The sequence below is a fragment of the Hylobates moloch genome, unplaced genomic scaffold (genome assembly GCF_009828535.3).
Source record: "Hylobates moloch isolate HMO894 unplaced genomic scaffold, HMol_V3 SCAFFOLD_12, whole genome shotgun sequence".
Taxonomy (NCBI): domain Eukaryota; kingdom Metazoa; phylum Chordata; class Mammalia; order Primates; family Hylobatidae; genus Hylobates; species Hylobates moloch.
This window is the reverse complement of record NW_026652287.1, coordinates 72,657,722-72,680,718: the sequence shown is the minus strand read 5'-3', so window position 1 is coordinate 72,680,718 and position 22,997 is coordinate 72,657,722. Positions and strand designations below refer to the sequence as shown.

Sequence of the window (22,997 nt, the reverse complement as noted above, 5' to 3'; positions counted from 1 at the left end):
CTAAAAACTCTCAATAAATTAGGTATTGATGGGACGTATCTCAAAATAATAAGAGCTATCTATGACAAACCCACAGCCAATATCATACTGAATGGGCAAAAACTGGAAGCATTCCCTCTGAAAACTGGCACAAGACAGGGATGCCCTCTCCCACCGCTCCTATTCAACATAGTGCTGGAAGTTCTGGCCAGAGAAATCAGGCAGGAGAAGGAAATAAAGGGTATTCAACTAGGAAAAGAGGAAGTCAAATTGTCCCTGTTTGCAGATGACATGATTGTATATCTAGAAAACCCCATTGTCTCAGCCCAAAATCTCCTTAAGCTGATTAGCAACTTCAGCAAAGTCTCAGGATACAAAATTAATGTACAAAAATCACAAGCATTCTTGTACACCAATAACAGACAAACAGAGAGCCAAATCATGAGTGAACTCCCATTCACAATTGCCTCAAAGAGAATAAAATACCTAGGAATCCAACTTACAAGGGATGTGAAGGACCTCTTCAAGGAGAACTACAAACCACTGCTCAATGAAATCAAAGAGGATACAAACAAATGGAAGAACATTCCATGCTCATGGGTTGGAAGAATCAATATCGTGAAAATGGCCATACTGCCCAAGGTAATTTATAGATTCAATGCCATCCCCATCAAGCTACCAATGACTTTCTTCACAGAATTGGAAAAAACTACTTTAAAGTTCATATGGAACCAAAAAAGAGCCCGCATCGCCAAGTCAATCCTAAGCCAAAAGAACAAAGCTGGAGGCATCACGCTACCTGACTTTAAACTATACTACAAGGCTACAGTAACCAAAACAGCGTGGTACTGGTACCACAACAGAGACATAGATCAATGGAACAGAACAGAGCCCTCAGAAATGATGCCGCATATCTACAACTATCTGATCCTTGACAAACCTGACAAAAACAAGAAATGGGGAAAGGATTCCCTATTTAATAAATGGTGCTGGGAAAACTGGCTAGCCATATGTAGAAAGCTGCAACTGGATCCCTTCCTTACACCTTATACAAAAATTAATTCAAGTTGGATTAAAGACTTATATGTTAGACCTAAAACCATTAAAATCCTACAAGAAAACCTAGGCAATACCATTCAGGACATAGGCGTGGGCAAGGACTTCATGTCTAAAACACCAAAAGCAATGGCAACAAAAGCCAAAATCGACAAATGGGATCTCATTAAACTAAAGAGCTTCTGCACAGCAAAAGAAACTATCATCAGAGTGAACAGGCAACCTACAGAATGGGAGAAAATTTTTGCAACCTACTCATCTGACAAAGGGCTAATATCCAGAATCTACAATGAACTCAAACAAATTTACAAGAAAAAAACAAACAACCCCATCAAAAAGTGGGCAGAGGACATGAACAGACACTTCTCAAAAGAAGACATTTATGCAGCCAAAAAACACATGAAGAAATGCTCATCATCACTGGCCATCAGAGAAATGCAAATCAAAACCACAGTGAGATACCATCTCACACCAGTTAGAATGGCCATCATTAAAAAATCAGGAAACAACAGGTGCTGGAGAGGATGTGGAGAAATAGGAACACTTTTACACTGTTGGTGGGACTGTAAACTAGTTCAACCATTGTGGAAGTCAGTGTGGCGATTCCTCAGGGATCTCGAACTAGAAATACCATTTGACCCAGCCATCCCATTACTGGGTATATACCCAAAGGACTATAAATCATGCTGCTATAAAGACACATGCACACGTATGTTTATTGCAGCACTATTCACAATAGCAAAGAGTTGGAACCAACCCAAATGTCCAACAACGATAGACTGGATTAAGAAAATGTGGCACATATACACCATGGAATACTATGCAGCCATAAAAAATGATGAGTTCATGTCCTTTGTAGGGACATGGATGAAACTGGAAAACATCATTCTCAGTAAACTATCGCAAGGACAAAAAACCAAACACCGCATGTTCTCACTCATAGGTGGGAATTGAACAATGAGGACTCATGGACACAGGAAGGGGAACATCACACTCCGGGGACTGTTGTGGGGTTGGGGGAGGGGGGAGGGACAGCATTAGGAGATACACCTAATGCTAAATGATGAGTTAATGGGTGCAGGAAATCAACATGGCACATGGATACATATGTAACAAACCTGCACATTGTGCACATGTACCCTAAAACCCTAAAGTATAATAAAAAAAAAATTATGGGAAAAAAAAAAAAAAAGAAGTAAAGAGATCCTGAAAAATGAGTATGGGTGGGTTTTTTTTTTTTTGCTATGAATTTTAGGGAAATTTCCATATATTATTCTATTTCATTGAATGGATCACTCCCATGATTTTTTCCCTGTACAGTTAAAAATAATATTATAATGGCTGATGATTATAATTTTATCTTAATTTTGTGAGCAACAAGAAGAAACTGCATCCTCAGTATTTTTATTCCTCCTTTTCTTAATGAAAATCTTAAGTAAAAATAAGGATGAAGTTTGTTAAAGTGAAAAATTTAATTTGCAATACCTCCCTGATATTCCATCAAACAAAGGAAAAAAATCAAAACTACTGATTATACACCAAGGCTTGAATATAAGGCAGAGACTGAAGGTGTGTGCATTAGTTTTCTAGAGCTGCCAAATAAATTACCATAAACTTGGTGGCTTGGAATCACAGAAATTTATTCTCTCGCTGGTCTGAGAGCAGAAGTTCAAACCCATGGTGGGTTTATCCTGAAGACTCTAAGGCAAAATATACTCATGCCTCTCTCCAGCTTCTGGTGGCTCCAGCAATGCTTGGTGCTCCTCTGTCCTTACATGACTTACTCCCCATGTCTCTCTCTGACTACTTTTCCCCTATAAGGACACTCATCACCAGATTTAGAGATTTCTCTAAATCTAGAATGATCTCATACGAGATCCATAACTTTTTACATCTGCAACAATCCTACTTCTAAATAAAATTACATTTACACGTGGGGATTAGGATTTGAAGGCATCTTTCAGAGGCCACTATTCAACCCACGGACGTATGTGGGTGTGCTTTTAATTTTGCTGTTACTGCCAAGAATTTCTGAACCATGAAAGTTCTAATTTTCCTACTTTTCAAATACTTTATATATATGTATATATATTCATTATATATACATAAAATGAAACAATATTGATGCTTCCATATTTTACCATAATTATCACAATGTTAATGTTATCACAGTATCATTAGAAGACTAACATAAATTATTTTCATTTTTATTTTGAAATAGAGTGAATTATATGTATAGAATCAGTCTTAAGCCTTAATCACAAGGGGAAAAAGTAAACAAAAAGGAAATATTAGTGTTGTTGAAGGACTCCCCTTAGTGGTAATATGAATGCTTATATTACATTAGGAAAATGTAAAGGAAATTTCTTCTTTGTAGTGGTTGGCAATGATTGCAATGAATTTTATACTCAATCTGTCAGTATAATATACTCACTGTGTCTTAGTACAAATATTTTGGAATCTGCAAATATTTTTTCGGCTACTCAGCCAACAAAATCCCAGTTTAGCAAATAATAATGCTTACTATTATAAGTTTAATAAACATTGTTCTTAGTTGCCCATGTAAATCTATATTCACTGAGCACTTGTACTGTAATAAACAGTTGGGCTATTCAAACAGAGCTATTCTACAACTAATCAATAGGCATATATCTTTTGATAGAAGACACAGAAGTGTCTGAAATCAGTATAATTTTAGGCAAACAATACTAGCACAATAAGAAAATTACCACTGGCAGTAATGGGGGAGATCCAATTATACTGCAAAGAAAAAAAATAAATTAAATCACATCACCTTCAAAAAAGCATACTTATGTAAAAATTAAGATACTTTGAAAAAAAATAACTATTGACTATGTGCCTCTATGCATGGCTAGTAATATAATTTTTTTAAAAAGTAACATGTCAGGAAAAAGACCAAAGTGTTCGGAAAAGGAATACAAGTGTATGATTATTTCTGCATTTTAAATTAGAATATAAAGTCGTTAATGCATTTAGATTAGAAACTAAATGTGACTATAAGAAAATGAATAGAAATATGCACTCACTGGAGTTATATTAGCTGTAGAAGCAATTAAAGTCCCTGCTATATAAAAACTAAATTAAAAATACAACCAGATTAGTTAGTCCCTCAAGTAGGTCATTAAGTCAAACATTTATCTCATGATGGACTGAACTGAGTTGGCATATATTAAATTCTCTAAATAGCAAGGAATAGTGGCATTTTCAGTGTGATTTCAGAAAAGCTTAGGGAAAAGAAGGATAAAAAGTTCTTGTCTGTATTCAGGTATAGCCACTATTTAAGTAATTGTAATATATGAAGACCTGTAATCATACAAATAATAAGCCAGGTAGCAATTCCTGTCTATGAAAAGGATTTTCATTTTGACAAAAGAATTCACAATAGGATAAATTCAGATAGCAAGTACACTTACTACATTTCATATATTATTTTTCTTCTATATAGCTTTTCCAAAACACTTGTTTGGTAACATATTCTAATGTTAGAATAGAGATCCTCTAAAGCTTTGATGAAGGAGCATAATCAACTTATTGGGGTTTTTGCTCCTCTCAGCAAATAAAAACAAAACAAAGTGATTAAATTAAATATTAGCTTGCAAAATTTTTAGAGGACGTTCTTGTTTCAGTATGGATTCTGCCCAATCAGCTAAACTTTCTGAAAGTATCAAGAATCTAATCTTGAGAAAGGATGTTGTGAAGGAAGCTCATTTTTACATACTGTTGTTTCCACTTAACACCTCCTTTCCTTCTTAGTCTAAAGAATGTGCATCTCTCCCATAGACCCCAGTTCAGTTGCCATTTTACAGGGAAGTCAACTTTACTGACAGGTCAAATTGTCCTTCTATAAACCTTCCATCTGGCTGCTCATCACAGTTAAAATACTACATTATTTGTATTACATCTGACATCTGATTAGTGTTGGTCTACCCCATTAGATTGTAAAGCAGGAGCCATGTACTTTTGTTTATCATTGGATCCCTGGTGACTTTTAGCATGATGGCTGGAACATGGCAGAGGCTCAGTATGTTTTACATCTGAATCAAGTACTGTAAGAGTTTGAATTAATACTGGTTAAAACAAGTAAACTTATAACTATGGAAGAAATATGCAATAACATCTTATTTTAGAAAAGTTAAAAGTCCAGTCGATCCCAGCACTTTGACAGACTAAGGCAGGAGGATTGCTTGAGACCAGGAGTTTAGGACCAGCCAGGCTGGGCAACGTAGTGAGACCCTGTCTCAAAAAAAAAAAATTAGCCAGGTGTGGTGGTGTGGGGCTGTAGGCCTAGATATATTGGGACGCTGAGGTGGGAGTGTTGCTTGAGCCTAGGAGTTTGAGGGTGAAGGAAGTTATGACAGTGCCATTGCACTTGGATAATAGAGCAAGCGAGACCTTGTTTTTAAAAAGAGAAAGTCAAGTTGACTATTAACCAGACATGCCATTACCCATATGTAGACTGGTGAATCTGGCCCTACAATATTGCAACTGTCCACAATGAGTGATGCAGCATATTAAATATTTTATTTTTCAACCTTAAAGAACTATGAAGGAATAAATTGAAAATGAGGTGTCAATAGTAATGATGATTTTGATGATAACTGTGAATGCCAGAAGTGCCCATACCATTTTCTTCTTTAAAGACTCTTATGACCAATCTCTAAGTAAGTTTCTGTGCTAGGACTCTGCAGGCAACAATTCACAATGAACTGAATAGCTATAACTACTGATCCATAAAATTCCCATGGCAGAAAGGTGAGGGAAGGAAAATGATTATCCTTAAAGTTATTTTTCTAAGCATATGATGCAACAAAAAAAGTACCCTCAAGTTTTATATTGAGTGAGTGTGAAATTTTGAACTTTTAGAGCTGATATAAGCACTGGAAATTTTGGGGCAATCTCTTTATTTCAGAAATACAGTTGAGATTTTGAGAAGTTAACTGACTTGTCTAAAGCCACAACCATTTAATGACAAAGGACAAGCTAATTCCTAAGCCCAGCTCACTGGAAGGGTGGGCAGCCCTGTTCTTTTTGCTATTCCATACAAACACCTTGCTGTATTCACTGGTCTACAAAATGTCTATGCTGGTTACAGCACTAGAGTGGCAGGTCTGACTTTAGCCTATGAAAATTTAGAGTGGAACAATTTATAATAAGAAAAAGAAAAATACTGGTATAAAGAACTGAGGAAATAGGACCACACCAACTTGGAAACATAAACAATAAGTTAGGATCTATGTTTTGGGGAAAGAAAACATAAGGTTTCTGGACGAGATATACACAGACCATAGTGAAAAGAGCCTTTTATCCCTGCACCTTTATGTTCTCACATAAGAAAAGCAAACATTGATGAGAAGGATCAGACATAAAGGAACACAGTTATCTCGAGCACTCTACACTATGAGATAAAGTGAGCTCTGGCGGACAAAGGGACATTTGCCATGAATAGCAACTGATTAAGAAGAGCGAAGATGAAACAGTTACATTTGCCAGGAGGCCAAGACAGACACTATTCTTCAAAATAGGGGAAAAGGGGCAAATGTCCTCCTGCTCTTAATTGAGAATCTCTAAAGTAGCATTTTGTTTTATATTTTATGTCACAGGTCACATCTTTGTAAGACAACTATCTGATCTTTGACAAACCTGACAAAAACAAGCAATGGGGAAAGGATTCCCTATTTAATAAATGGTGCTGGGAAAACTGGCTAGCCATATTTAGAAAGCCGAAACTGGATCCCTTCCTTACACCTTATACAAAAATTAATTCAAGATGGATTAAAGACTTACATGTTAGACCTAAAATCATAAAAACCCTAGAAGAAAACCTAGGCATTACCATTCGGGACATAGGCATGGGCAAGGACTTCATGTCTAAAACACCAAAAGCAATGGCAACAAAAGCCAAAATTGACAAATGGGATCTCATTAAACTAAAGAGCTTCTGCACAGCAAAAGAAACTACCATCAGAGTGAACAGGCAACCTACAAAATGGGAGAAAATTTTCACAACCTACTCATCTGACAAAGGGCTAATATCCAGAATCTACAATGAACTCAAACAAATTTACAAGAAAAAAACAACCCCATCAAAAAGTGGGCAAAGGACATGAACAGACACTTCTCAAAAGAAGACATTTATGTAGCCAAGAAACACATGAAAAAATGCTCATCACCACTGGCCATCAGAGAAATGCAAATAAAAACCACAATGAGGTACCATCTCACACCAGTTAGAATGGCCATCATTAAAAAGTCAGGAAACAACAGGTGCTGGAGAGGATGTGGAGAAACAGGAACACTTTTACACTGTTGGTGGGACTGTAAACTAGTTCAACCATTGTGGAAGTCAGTGTGGCGATTCCTCAGGGATCTAGAACTAGAAATACCATTTGACCCAGCCATCCCATTACTGGGTATATACCCAAAGGACTATAAATCATGCTGCTATAAAGACACATGCACACGTATGTTTATTGTGGCACTATTCACAATAGCAAAGACTTGGAACCAACCCAAATGTCCAACAACGATAGACTGGATTAAGAAAATGTGGCACATATACACCATGGAATACTATGCAGCCATAAAAAATGATGAGTTCATGTCCTTTGTAGGGACATGCATGAAACTGGAAATCATCATTCTCAGTAAACTATCTCAAGGACAAAAAACCAAACACTGCATGTTCTCACTCATAGGTGGGAATTGAACAATGAGAACACATGGACACAGGAAGGGGAGCATCACACTCCGGGGACTGTTGTGGGGTGGGGGGAAGGGGGAGGGATAGCATGAGGAGATATACCTAATGCTAAATGATGAGTTAATGGGTGCAGCACACCAACATGGCACATGTATACATATCTAACAAACCTGCACATTGTGCACATGTACCCTAAAACAAAGTATAATAATAATAAAATTTAAAAAATAAATAAATAAATAAAATAAAAATTTAAAAAAAGACTCAAAACTTATAGAGGGTAGATTGAGCATTGAAGGCATTCAATAAGTGTTACTATCTCTACTGTCCCCACTTAAAATTCACACCACCCACTACCCAAAGATAGTGAAAACAAGTAGAGGGTTAACTCTGAAGAAGACTAGTGTTTTATAATTTTCTACAAAGTTTAAGTATTATATAGGCATTCTTTAACATAACTCCCATGACATGTGTGGTTAGTAATATGATTGCCATTTTGCAGATGAGGAAAATAAAAGACTTTTCCAAGGTTATTTAGGGAAACAACTTCAATTTGATCACCAGTGTCTTAACTCTGAAAACAGTAACCTTCCCTACACCAGCGATTCCCAAAGTGTGGTACCTATACCAACAGCATCAACATTACCTGGGAACTTGTTATAAATACAAAACCTTGGGCCTCATTCTACCTACTAAATCAGAAACTCAGAGGGTGGAGCCCAACGAACTGTTTTACTCCCAACTGATGTTTCAGGTGCATGTTCAGGTTCAAAAACCACTGGCTTCTGCCATATAGCACCATGCAACCCATGTGCATAAAACTGTTGCTTACTCACTGAAGTGAGTACTTGAGGTCTGTAGGACAATTTTTATTTATTTATTTTACCATTTTTGAACAAATGTATTTTACTGATATATAGTAGTGTGATATAACACAGAACCACATGCAACAGTGTTAGGGGGCAGGCAAGCTGGGTAAAGAAGTCCAGCTCTACCACCTATTATCATATAATCTTGACAAGTTGCATAAACTTTGTAAATTTAGAATTTGGTTTTGGTAAAATAAAAAATAAAAATAGTGAGATAAAGCATTTAGCCAACACCCATAATGTAGTGAATGCTCAGTACAATAAAGAAAATATAGCTTTATGATCATCATTAAAGACAATATTAGTAATGTTATAATTAATTGAATAAGTAGTGAAGCTCATGTACTATGTATGTTGCAAAGTAGAGATGTGCCTCTGCTTAGAATTTTTATTATAGAATTGTCTTTTTTTTTTGGTTTCAAAATGAACACTCAATTCATTTCAATTCAATAAACATTTACTATATAACAAGGTGCTCTGTTGTTTCAGGGTATTTTTTTTAAGTATAGTGAAGATACCAGTCTTCAATATGTTAGGGAATAGACATTATTATCTATTTAGTAATGCTTTCGATTAAATGCTTTAAAACTTTACTTTGTATTGGCTTACAGCTTTAAATTGTGCCCTTTAACAGTATTTAAATACATTATTATGATATGTATTTAACTTCTGGTCAAATTTATTACTTAGAGAAAACCCTATAATACCATATTTGATCTCTGTACAGTTAACTGTACAACATTGTGTTTTAACAAAGAGATTTTAAATAACAGTTCATCTGCAGTAATACTATGTACTATTTTTTTTTTTACTCAGTGAGACTTAGGCCTATTATTTCTTGCTTATTTGCACCAACCAGTGAAAGAAACCAATTTCTATTCCCTTTATAATGCTTTTATACATAGAAAAAGGCCATCATCTTTTCTGTGTCTTTTTTTTTTTATTTTTTGAGATTTTCATGTTTCACAAGCTCCTCTCATAGCTCATGTTTTCAAGATCTTTTTATCATTTGTATTGTATCTCCACCAAATGCTTGGCAATTTGTCTCCTTTCTGAAATGTGCTTTTTTGTTGAACTTAGTCTCCAAATTGCAGCCTAACAAGACCCGAATGTAGCTCAATCCATTTTTATGCATGACATCACCATTACAATTCAACACATCGTAGCATTTGAATATTTTAACAGGTATTAGAATGTCAACTCATTCAATTTATAATCCACTGTAACTCTTGAATTTTTCTTTCTGCTGCTACCATCTCTAGCTATTCATTGTACTTTTTGGTCCCATTATCCCTCCCTGAAGCACCTTTCACATTCATTCCAGTTTTGTTATTCTGATGTCACTGATTTTACCCATATCCCCAATGTATCAAGATTATGCTGCATAATAGTACAACACCCCTAAATTTGCAATCCCTGCTACTTCTATGACTCACTGTTTTGTAGACAGAATAAATATTTATTTCCCAAGACATTTCATAAATATACTACTACATTACCTCTAGTCTTCTTTTCTTGGATGACTTTTGTAAATCACTCTATTTAAGGCTTCAGTTAAACAAACAAAAAGCAAACAAACAAGGATTACTGGTCTATTGCTATAGGGCCATTTAAAAAAAAAAATGTTGTTCTTTCCTTTTTGACTCAATTTGAGAAACTTAAACTCAGCACCAACTACCGGATTGCATTATTGTTTAATTACCAAGCTGTCATGAAAAAAATACAGATTATACCTCTGATCTTCACATACACCTAGCAGCATAGTAGATATTATGTGTCCTCACTGCAGGAGGTGACTTGTGTTTGCTGGGCATGTCATGTAGTGGGTTAAGCAAATCTTAGTAAACACCTAGTTAATTTCACTTCACATGTTTACTTTCCCAGTTACAAAAGAAAGTAAAGCAGAGAATATAAAATAAAATAAATGAAGGAAATGACAAAAGAATCTTAAGTTGTTTGGCCCAAATTTTATTATTTTACCACAGATAAGTGGCAGAGTTACCAAAACCAAAATGAGCTGATTAATTGTTCAAGTTTACAAGTCAAACATGACCACAATTATTAAATTAAACAGCAACGCATGTGGCTTTCTTCTGTCTGGAATTTCCAACTACCCACTTTACATATTCATAGATACCTACCCCTGCCTTCAGTTCTGCCCTATCCACTTAAATCTTACTTATCCTTCATGAATCAGAATGAGATCCCTCCAAGATACTAATGTTTCCTTTCTTTGTGTTCACACTCTATCTTGTATTTAGTTCTGACTTCAAAATAAAACTGTTTAAAAAACAGTTCCTCTATGAGTGTTAGATCCACTTCTTTGATTTCCAGCTACCAGATGGTACTGAGAATTATTCAAAAAGTATTCTTAAATAAATGAACTATTTTTAAAGTAGCATTTTCCCCAACAGCTATATTTCCAAACTTTAGACAGTGATGTCAGGCTTGAATGCTTTCTAGAGAAATTATGGTGATGCAATGGTGTGAGTCCAATGTTAATAACATGGTAGAAAAACATGTTCATATGAGTAGACCCATTAAAGTGTTAAAACAATAATCAGCTCTGAAAAAGGGCACATGTTTATAGCAAGATAAAACAAAAACAAACAAAAACAGAAGGGAAGAAAGAAAAGACTATAATTTCTCTATAATACATTTCATCCTTGTTATATGTATATATGATATGGATTTTAATAAAACTTTGGCTGTATTTATTTTGGATAAATGTTTACTTTCGTGGTCTGATTATACGTGGTAGAATTGAAGGAGGTGGTAAAAATAGCAAAAAAAGTTTGTATAACATTTTCACATCTAACGAAATAGTTTTCAGAAGACTTAGCAAAAAATCTTGAAAATTTAAAAAATGGGTACAGTTTGGTTCTAGAGAAGACAGATGAAATATTGGATCACTGTCTTCAAATATATGATAGATCAATTGGCAGATGATACTGATAAAATGTTTTCCTTTTTAGCTTGTATAAGACCAGAAACAATTAATTTAGAGGGCAAGCAGGAAATGCTACAGGAAGGTGAGGTATTATGATGAGTTACTAAATAATGTAGTGAAAGATTCCTACAGAGACCTTTCGAACAGAATAGCTACTCTTTGATCTAGTCAGTTAGATATTAAATCTAAACCTAAATAGCTCTTAACAAGACAAATACCAATTCATTCCTAAGTAGGTTATACTGACTGCGGTTCTCCAAGTTTATATAGAACAAGTGTCTTTCTTTGTTGCCCATGGGATCATCCCTCACACGCGTATCAGGAACAACCCCGCTGTTGCACATAAAATAGCATCATCTGTACAAATCAAGTCTTAGCTTCTCTTCCTTTCTAGGAGGAAAGACTCTAGTTATGGGGGCCAAAAACTGGAGAGGAATGGATATCAGTTGTCCAAAGTGTAAAAAGAAATGGTACATTAATACCTTTGAAAATATAAAGATACCTTAAGAAGGCTTAAAATATTGTAGGCATAATACCAATAATCTTTGATTGTTTTTATGTTTAGTATTCCTTTCATTAACAAGTGACATTTAGCACAGTATTTTTTCCTCAAAAGTAATTTAATTAAACAATTTTATCCTCATATATTAAAATACTATATTGCAAAGTTCTAAGATAAGATACAAGTTTAAGGTCATTGTCAAGGGTCACTGAAAAAGCAAAGATCTTTTTTTCATAACCTTTTATTTTTTTAGTTTTTAATATTAATATTTGTTATGCTACTTTGTTTATGACATATGCTGGTAATTGTTCTACGAATAAATACCACAACCTTTATAAAGAACCTGAAAGAGTCTGGATTGAATTCCATTATTTTGTTCTTATGAGATAGCAGAGCTTTCAAAACTTGAAATAAGGTGACAATTTATATATATTTAAAAATAAAGACCTAAATTAATAAAGTTAGCATAAAGTCAATGAAACATTTCAAAGATACCTGTATCGTGACTTTCACACTATCGCCTTGGAAGCTGTGAACCTGATACAAAATGTTGCTGCATGCTTTTGTTTTTCCTTGTCTTGTTTTTCTCCAGTTGGTAAATGAAATGCATCCACTGAGAATCTGAAAGCACTGTTAAATAATATCAGAAATACAGGATTTGGGTCAATTTACCTGTTCCTGTTGCTGGAAATCCAATCTGAAATAAGTGTTGATGCCTGTTGGTGACAGTGCTTGTTGCCAAAACTGCAGGCCAGCATTATAACTTCTCGACGTAGTTCTCTAGATATCATCAAAAGGGAAACAAATTAAAAAGAAAGTTAGGGAAATTCATTCCCTAAATAGTAGATAAGTAAATTATTAACATAAAAATGGTTTTTAGATCTGGAAATCCTATGCTGCTGAGTAAAAGTCACTTAGGCAGAGTGGAAGTTAAACATACTAAAAGCTTAACAGTACTCCAGTAAGAGGCATGGGTTCCCATCTCAATACCACCAATAAAGGTAGATCTTAAATTAAAACACAGCAAGGAAATGTCTTTGTTCTCATGATCAGGCAATAGAAACTGTGCTACCCAGCAGCAGTCCTCTTGGGAAAGTGAAATGTAAGATGAGGAATGAAAGGAAGATTGTCTCATGCTGCTAAAGTCACAATGGGACTAGCAGTACATTATTGTACAGCTCTAGGGGAAAAGAAGAGGATAAGAAAATAAAACAGTACTCATGTTGGTAGGATGCTTGAACAAGAGATCCATTAAAATTACTTTTCGGCCACCCAAGCTTGATATACGTTGTTGCAACTTGCTTTAAAATATATTCCTAAATGGGGTATAGAATAAATAAAGATAAGGTCAGTTTAAAACTTCTGTATGCTGACAATTAAAATTCTATAATAAAATCAAAATATTCTTAAAATGTACCTAGTTTCAAATATCAGTAAAATTATAAGTACAGTAATGTTCTATTATAATTTTATTCAATTTAGTATTTCATATATAGAAAATAGGGATAAAATGCTATTGGAATGGTACAAGTCTACTCTTCTTCCTATTAAATCACTAAGTAATTTGCATGAGTAAATATTTTAGACGATGACTTTTATAACAAAATGAGGAAAACAGAGAACATTGATAACACCTATGCGTACATATGTACAAATGTATATAGATATACTATATGAAAATGGACATCTAATATTTATGCATTTTATATCAACAGGGCATATTTAATGCAAAACTATTATGTTGGCCCAACCAATGGCCTAGTATTGATGAAGCTGAGATACACAGAACTCTTCAATGTAATTATAATGGTATTTCAAAGTCAGTAATTCATTCAGCTAATGACACATTTAAGTATCAGTATCAAGATAAGGCATGCTCTCCCTCGCTATGTTTTGTTTTTTTAGACAGGGTCTCCACTCTGTTGCCCAGGCTGGAGTGCAGTGGCAACAATCACGGCTTACTGCACCCTCCGCCTCCCAGATTCAAGCCATCCTCCCACCTCAGCCTCACGAGTAGCTAGGACTACAGGCACGAGCCACTACACTCAGTTAATTTTTTTATTTCTTTTTTTTTTTTTTTTTTTTGTAGAGATAGAGTTTCACCATGTTGCCCAGGTTGGCTCTCCCTCACTTTAATGTGCTTCTTGAATTTTGCCAAGGAATACAAACAATGAAATTACAATGAAAACAATTCTTAACTGTTTACTGAAAACAAGGAATCTGACATGATACACTATTCTAGTGTACAAATATATTCAAAAATATATTTTACTTTTACAAAGGTTAATATTGCAGTGTCTTTGTGTTAGGGAGAAATTAATGTGTAATCTTTCTCTAGCAGGTAAAAAATCGTATCATAATTGTAATGACCCATTTGTTTGCATGTCTGTTCTAAGGGCTTAGACAAAACTAGCAATGAACGTAATTATTCCCATTTTTTTAAAAAAATCATTAAACAGTTTATTTTCTGTAGGTTTAAAGTAAAAATAAAAACGAAGGAATTCTGATGGCCATCAGAAATCAGATGGCTCCAATAAAAAGATTTCATGTCACAGGAATCCACTTTTCAGTAATCCCAAATGTGTATGTTAATTAGTACAGTCAGTATGTTATAAAAAATAAGATAATTTTATAAAACACAGGGCAGGTTCTTACACTAACTAAAGGAAAACAAATAGTGTTCAAAGATCATGGAAGGCACGGTGATAAGAAATTTAAGAATCAAAAGGCTCATGAGCAGTACTTAATCCTAATATTATTGAAAATGATTATTAAATCAGATTAGGTGGCATGAGCAGTGTAACTTTGGTTTACCAGGTTTTGAGTTCAGAAAATTTGGTCAGGTAACATTTTGGGATGTTTGTCATGTCTTCTTGTCTACTTGGATTATCTGTTGTTTGCTTTCCTGTATCCCCTTGGACCCAATTATGAATGGGCTTTTGCCTCAATGTTGATCTTATCCTTGTTAATTAAGGCAGTGAATTGAATTCAGTATGCCCTTTTGGATAAAAATAATGACTAAGAATCGTTACTGAAAATGCCTATATTCTGTTAAGATCTTTGGGATCTTTTTACCCAGGTTAAGTCCTCTGTGAACACAGAGCCCTCTAACTCTTGGAAAGTAAGTTTGAACTTTAAAAATTTGCCATGTATATTTCTTCTTAAATTCTGAAGCATTTAAGCTTAATTGACACTTTTAGGTCAGAGTTTTGTATTAAATTTCTTCTTCAAATAATTGTCATCTGTGTTGCATAGACAATCAGGACAAAAATCAGGATAACACAAACTAGAAGAACAAACTAAAATAACTTGGCATCAGTTGCATATATAATAGTAGAAAAAGAATAAAATAGTGTATCTTCTAAAAATTAGAAAGAAAAATTATATCTTTTTACATTGAAAACGTTGTAGTTTTCCATGCGGTCCAGTAATTTATCTAGAGGATAAAGAGCTCGGCTGGCAGCATGCCAAGGAAGAAAATCCTTCTCCTCAGACAGGTATCTGATAATCTCCAGAGGAATATTCTGAGGCAAATAGCCAGCCCTACAGTTAAAAAAAAAAAAAAAATACATGATGATGCACAAACGAAGATTTTTACTTACGCAAATAACAGGCGGCAAAGCAAGATTCATCATAGTATAAAGAAAGTATATTCAGGGCTATAAAACTAAAATTACTTTTAAAATATGGTCGTACTTAGGATGCCAGTGCCACCTTAATATATGCAGAGTTGGACAGTTAAAAATTTATGAATACAAAAACATCAGAACGCATTTTTTTTAAAAGTAAGGAATTATGGAATATAAGCAAAACCAAGCCTAGGTATGTTCCTTCACAGAAACTCTTCAGAGGTTAACAAGCAATTGAAAATAATTGATTACTGAAATGTAATTTCACTTTCTCCATGTATTGTCTTTACTTGTCATTTAGCTGAGGGTAATGATATTTAATACACATTGTTTTTTAAAAGATCATCAAATTAAAGTGTCAATTTGTAGTTCTGAGTGTTTGTTAGATTACAATATTAGCATGTTTTTCAAACCTTTTTTCAAAGTTGCTTTCCATAACACTGATGAAAATCTGAGTTAGGTTTTAATAAAGTCCAAATTACAAAAATGTTAAAAGAATAACTCTTTTTTTCTATTATTTTCCTTTCAAAATAAAATGTGTCATCTTGAGAACCAATATCAGTTTCCTTAGAAAATACTAAATTGTACCTTTTAAAAATTATTGTAACACATATTGTCTATAGTTTAAGAGGTCATATCAAGAAAAGGAGCCAAAAAGAATTACATATCTCTTTTTTCCAAGACTGTATATAATATTCTTGCAAAATCAAAGCAGTATGAATGACAGTCCACAATACATTAAAAGATGGTCTTAGCCTTGATGTCTTTGCTGCATATAGTGACACTATGTATTTTGGTGGAATTTTTCAGCATTGATATTTGCTATGGTTTGAACGTTGATGTTTCCCTAAAATTTATGTGTTGGAACCAAATATCCATTGTGACACTATTAAGAGGTAGGGCCTTCGGAAGTGATTAGGTCATGAGGGTTATACTTTCATGAATGGGATTAGTGCCCTTATTAAAGAGGTTCCAATGCATTTTCTTGACTCTTCTTTTCAGTGCATGTGCAGCAAGAAGGCACAATCTTTGAAGCAGAGCAAGCTCTCATCTGCTAGAACTTGATCTTGGACTCCCCGGCCTCCAGAACCATGAACAAAAATTTCAATTGTTCCCAAATTACCAGTGTAAGGTATTTTGTTATAACAGCCCAAACAGACTACGACAAATCAACTGAATGCAGACTGTTAACACAGGGAAGAGGGAACCATGAAAGCTACAAAGCCTGGTTGTCCTGCTTATCTACATTTCACACCGTTCTTTTGTAACATAACAAAATTAGATGGACCTTTGTATTTGTGCATGGTGGAAAGTGGACAGGGAGGAAACGGAGCCTTTTTCATCTTCAGTTAAAATAATGTTTCCATATTATTTAGTCTTAATTCAATGTCATATGCAAAAATTACCTTACAGATGAATATTAGCTTATACCTGTGCCTATAATGTCCATAATAAAAACCAATTCTGAAGAGGGTGCTGCAGTTTTCTTTTAATTAAAACAAAAGAATGTGTGACACTCTAATGATTTTGATTCAACCATAGTACAAGATCAGCCACAGGTTCATATTTCACATAAATAAAATAGTGAGCAAACTTCGAATTTCACATAATTTAAAAATCTGAAAATTTATGATTTAGAGTGTATCTAGATTTGTGCCACTTTTCCTGTGCAAATTCCATTTTATGCATTCTTGTAGAAATAGCATGAAATTTAGGCTATGGCAACAATAATTAAATAAGCAACTGTATTTTAGCTAGTACAACATCCCAATAATAAGTTAAATTTTGATTTCACAGGTTTGTCGCTCCCTGAAAAAGTAATACAATTTTTTATTAAAATAATGTTTTAGATTGTGTCCTTAAAAGAAATACAGATTTCAGTAGTTCAGATTTTGTAATTTGTCTCTCTCGAACTTTTAATTCTAAATATTAATTAGTGTGGTGATTATATATTCACCTTCTCTTTATACATGCCATGAATTGTATAATGTTAAATTGAAGATTTATTTAGAAGCCATTATTATTTTGTTAAATAAGAAAAGTAATGTATTTTTTAAAAAAACTTTTAGTAAGTGGCTAACTTACTACAAAACTTCAAATAAGTTTGGAAAGTTTGGAAAGTTGCTTGCATCTCATTTCCCATAAATTTGGACATGATAGCTTTATGTCAATTATAATTTATTGTGTTTTATTTCATCTCTAAAAATGGATAGACATTATTTAATGACTCATACTTTGTAGGGAATTTGCCTGCAAATAAAAACGATGACAAATAATGTTATGGAAAGAAACATAGATTTGAGAAAGAGCCTGGATCGACTACTACCACACTCATCCAATTAGGCAAATAATTTATCTCTCCAGCCCTCACATTCTGTGTCTATAAAATAAAAGGATGGAACTAAGAAACACCCATTATAGCACAGAAAATCTTTTAATCTAACCTATATATCTACAATTTAATCTACTGAAAAATAATTGTAATAATATGGGTACAATTTATTTAAAAATTTGAAAAATACTTTGTAATTTTATAGTCTCCATTCTTTAGTTGCTTAATATGTACAAGTCTAGGAGCCAGGACAGACATGGATCTAGGTTTTATAAGATGTCTGGCATTGTGTGAAAAAAATAAAAGCAAAGCAAACCTGATAAAAGTTCCAAATAATGGCAAGGCAAATAATTAAAAGCATTCATTAAACAGAGAAATGCAGCAAGTTCTGTTTTGAGTCCTTTTGGCAGAAATCGCTAACTGCTCACCAAAATCCATGCTCTCCTCTTCTTCTTTGAATGAACTATACTTCCCATTTCTCCTGGTACTTAGGTGTGGTCATGAGACTGAGATCTAGCCAATAGAATATGAATGTGCCTCTCTGCCTGAGTTGTCTTTAGACATCTCCCATTAGCTATTCTATGTTCTTTTTCCTTAAGTGAACCTTCCAGGTGACCTTGGCAGTCTTGTATTGAATATATCAAAAACCTGCCTGGGTCCCTGGATGACTGCATGACCGTGTCAATTCTCACACACACTCTTGTTATGTGAGCAGAAATAATTTCCATTGTAGCTTATCCAAATGTGTTTTGGGGTCAATTTTTTTTAACAGCAGTTAACCTTCTTTAATGCAGACCTCGAATAGAATAAGAAACAGATTATACTCAAATTGCCCTCCTTCTGCTGTGATACCAACATATGTAATTAGCAACCACATAATTTGATATACTTGCATTTAAGCTTACGATATCACAATATGTAGGTACACTTAATTGGATGAGAGGATGATCAGCTTCATTACAAAATTAAGAATTGTAAGAGATAATGTTGGTGTACAGGTTACCTAGCTCAGATGTGTGTTTGTGTAATTGGCTGGTAATTATATCTGTGATTACTACTACTGATAATGCAATCAATATAGGGAAGTATGTGGAATCCAGTGAATGAAACACTACATTAGCTCACTGTAATCAGCCCAGTAGGAAGCACACTTAGGGTTCTGATGCTGAAATGCAGTTTCCCTAAATTTGCATCACCACAGGGAAATATTGCTAACAAAAATTTAAAATAGCAAATTTAAAGAATACATATTGTATGTATTTCATATATAATTAAGTGTGTCCTACCAATATTTTAGGAAAAGGCTGTAGGTTATACCTTTCTTCCCTACTATTGGAGTGAGGATGAGCATAAGAAATGATTTCGGAATCGAAGAGAAAACAATGAGGAAGAGGCAAATGAGGAATGTTACAAAAATAAATAAAAGATTGTCCATATGCAGCTAGACAGCTGCTCCTCCCATCCCTTGCTGCATGCACACATATATCCTTCCCTCCCTTTCCTCCTCCTTCTCCAATTTATAAGAGCTTGAAATAAAATATATCTTTAGGTGCACAAGATAATGTATTTTACAAGAAGGAGATTAAAACCAGACTATGTTAGCTGATGTTGAAATGCTCTGACCTTAACCGGCTTTGTTTCCACCTAAGATCCAAAATTGCTTTTTAAAAACCATTCTGAATTCCTGTGAATGTTAACTCTTGAATCTTACTGAGATGGGTGGCTTGTATAGAAAAATAATGTATTTAACTGTGAGTTTTCTTTAAAGGCAATTTATTTCTGGGCTTGAAACTTAGAGAAATAAAACACAATTCTCAGATTCTTTGGAGCATCATACTCTACTCTTTATTAACTGAATATTCATTTAAAGCCAAAAAATAGTCTCCTACATATTTCATAATATATGCTGAAGATACTGTCACTGTCCCTTAGGGCACAGATTTTTAAAGCACTTGCTTAAATGCTTAATTAAAAAGTTTACTAGGTTTTATCTGTTATTCATCATTATTCATTATTAAAAGACTTTATATGCTCTTTGTGGGAAAATCTTATGGTACAGATTGGAAATCCCAATAGTCCTTGATGTACCATAGAATAAAAGGGAAAAAACACAGGGAAATCTCTCTGTCAACCAACAGCTCATTTGATCAGTTTCTAGAGAAAAAAAAAAATTATATATATATATATATATATATACATACACACACACACATAATCCAGCCATTGCTTAATTGTCTGAAGAGATGTAAAAGGAAGTTACTGATTTGTAGTCCCATAAAATTAGTGATATAGTATGAATATTTGTCCCCGTCCAAATCTCATGTTGAATTGCAATTCCCAATGCTGGAGGTGGGGCCTGGTGGGAAGTGTTTGGATCATGAGGGCAGATCCCCCTTCGTGGATTGGTGCTGTCTTCCTGATGCTGAGTTCTCATGAGATCTGGTCATTTAAAAGTGTATGACGCCTCCCCCGACTCTCTCTCTCTTGTTCCTACTTTTGCCAGGTAATGTGTCTGCTCCTACTTCGCTTTCAACCATGAGTAAAAGTTTCCTGAGGCCTCCCCAGACTGACACCAGCACTATTGTTCCTTTACATCCTGCAGAATTGGGAGCCAATTAAACCTCTTTTCTTATAAATTACACAGTCTCACATATTTCTTTACAGCATTACAAGAATGGCCTAACACAATTAGTAATGTGAAAAGGTGCACAGAGAAGAGATCTCAGAGAGCCCCTCCTCCTTCTGCTCCTTCTCCTCCAGAAAGCCTGATCCCAAACTTGACTTAGGCACCTATTTTCTGGGTTCAGCTAACACTTTGAAAACACCTCTATTCATAATAATTATCAAGACATTAGTCATGATTTTCTCATAGTATTATCTAACTCACTGGCCTTAACTCTTTCAGAAAATGAAATATGCTCCACCCGTCTTTTTATCCCCACAGACTAATGCAGAATCTAGCACAAAATAGGCACTCAATAAATGTTCCTTAAACCAAATTAAATTATGGCAATAATGTCATAGCTTTTAAAAACAGGAGCCACTTTCCAAAGATACTATAAAACTTAAACATAACCATTTTTTTAAATTAAGCATTTTTGAAGGTTAAAAAATAGCAGGATAAGAAAATTTTATTAGAGTGATATTTTTAGTATTTTTGCTCATTTTATTAATGATAACACATATAGAAGATAAGAAGGCCACTGCTATCTAGACAGCAGCTTTAAATTAGCTAGTCTATACCAAAATAAAATAGCTTTACAGCCAGTGAGCTTGTAGAGGCATTATACAAACAGCTCTATTTTATTTTTCTGATTAGCAAATTACTCTCCTAAAAGCAATAGTGTTATTTATGCCATTCATTTAAATAAATTGATGGAAGGCTTAGAAATCCCTTTCTCCTAGTCAGAAAATTGGCAAGGGTAAACGACATGATTTCTAGAGTTCCTTCTTCAGTAAACATTTAAAAATTAAAAATAAGACATCCAGGAAACATTTATTTTGCAATGTATATAGTCTCACTACCACCATCATTGCATCCAGCATTTCTTCTCTACACACACTAACTTCTGTATTTCCAAACACAATTTCATAAGAAATCAACCATCATCTTAAAACAAAGTCCACTGGGTACTTAATAGTGTAGAGAAATAGGGTCAATATTTGACCATTAATTGCAACAATTAATAGATGTCAGTTATTTGGTCAAAAAGAGAAATAAACCTTGGTTTTATGGCCCAAGTCAACTATTTTTTAGAAAACTATCAACTTAATAATTTCAAGCTATCATGTATTGAGGACTTAATGTATGGCAGTTATGATGTTATGAAAAGATGGTCTAAATTTATTTCAGTCTACTATCCTTTAGAATATTTATACTAAGCATCAATATCAGTACTATTATGCCCATCATTTTGAGAGAAAGAAGCTAAAGTTTACAGAAAATAAGCCTCTTGCCAAGCTCACATGGCTAATGAGTAGCTGGGCTAGAATTCAAAGCCAGGACTGACAAGCAAGCTCCTGCTGGTTCTACCCCATGAGGCAACCTCTCAAAATACCTCTTTGAATTAGGGTTAAGTGCTTTCTTCCTTCCTTCCATTCACATCTGGCTTGCACGTGACTTTCACGGAATTTATCACATTAGACTTAATATACAAATACATACATAATGTGATCCCAGATGCTATGAAAGGAAAGCAAGCAGGGTTAGGGAAAGAAGAATTAGAGGGGAGTGGTTTAAATAGGGTGGTTAGGGAAGGTGTCACCTGCATGAAGTGAGAGAACAGGTTGATCGATTCTAGAGGGAGAAGAATTCTGACTGAGAAAACAGAAAGTTTGGTGGGAGAATACTGACTGAGGAAACAGCAAATTCAAATTCAAAGGTCTTGAGATAGGAACAGACTGGGATGTTGAAGGAATAACAGAGGGCCTTTGTAGCTGGAGTGGAGTTAGCTGAGGAAAAAGGTTAGGGTATGAAGTTGCAGAGGTCAGTGGTAACCAGAGCATGAAAAGCCTGAAATAATAAGGGCTTCGGATTGTTTTTCTCTTTTGTCTATCAGAAAATACATTTGTTATTAATAGTGAGTGAAGAAAAGATTCTTTTCTTATTCACGATAGAGAAGAGATTGTATAAGCTTAAGGTTGCCATTATACTGATTTTTAAAATGCCTTATTTCACTTGTAATCATAAACACCATTCTATTAAGAGGTAAGTTTTCTCTCCTTTTTGTCTCTTACTGGCATGATCATCATAAGAAGTTAAAGAGAAAGAACTCTTACACAGTCAGAGGAGAAAACCAATATGCCACAGCCTAGACAATTTCACACAGCACTCTTTTCCCAAGATCTAGATTTTTCCCTCTTCTTTACACTCTTCCACTCCAATTATTAATAACTTAGCCTCACCCTCACCCCTAGCTTTGTTAGAGTGAAGGTTCATGAAATGAAGGAGCTTGGTTA

At 34.4% G+C, this 22,997-nt stretch overlaps 1 protein-coding gene across 2 annotated transcripts in view; it reads right to left on the bottom strand.

Moving 5' to 3' along the window:
* The window catches only part of TRHDE (thyrotropin releasing hormone degrading enzyme), a 395,923-nt gene that overhangs the window by 34,745 nt on the left and 338,181 nt on the right, over window positions 1-22,997 (bottom strand). The window contains exons 13-15 of one of the 2 annotated variants that reach the window (XM_032170751.2): window positions 15,473-15,620; window positions 13,296-13,393; window positions 12,750-12,857 (exon numbers count right to left, since the gene is read on the bottom strand). In XM_032170751.2, coding sequence (XP_032026642.1) covers window positions 12,750-12,857; window positions 13,296-13,393; window positions 15,473-15,620 — 354 coding nt within the window. Of the gene's footprint in view, window positions 1-12,281; window positions 12,708-12,749; window positions 12,858-13,295; window positions 13,394-15,472; window positions 15,621-22,997 lie in introns of those variants that run through there. The other variant, XM_058425822.1, reaches the window with a different exon arrangement.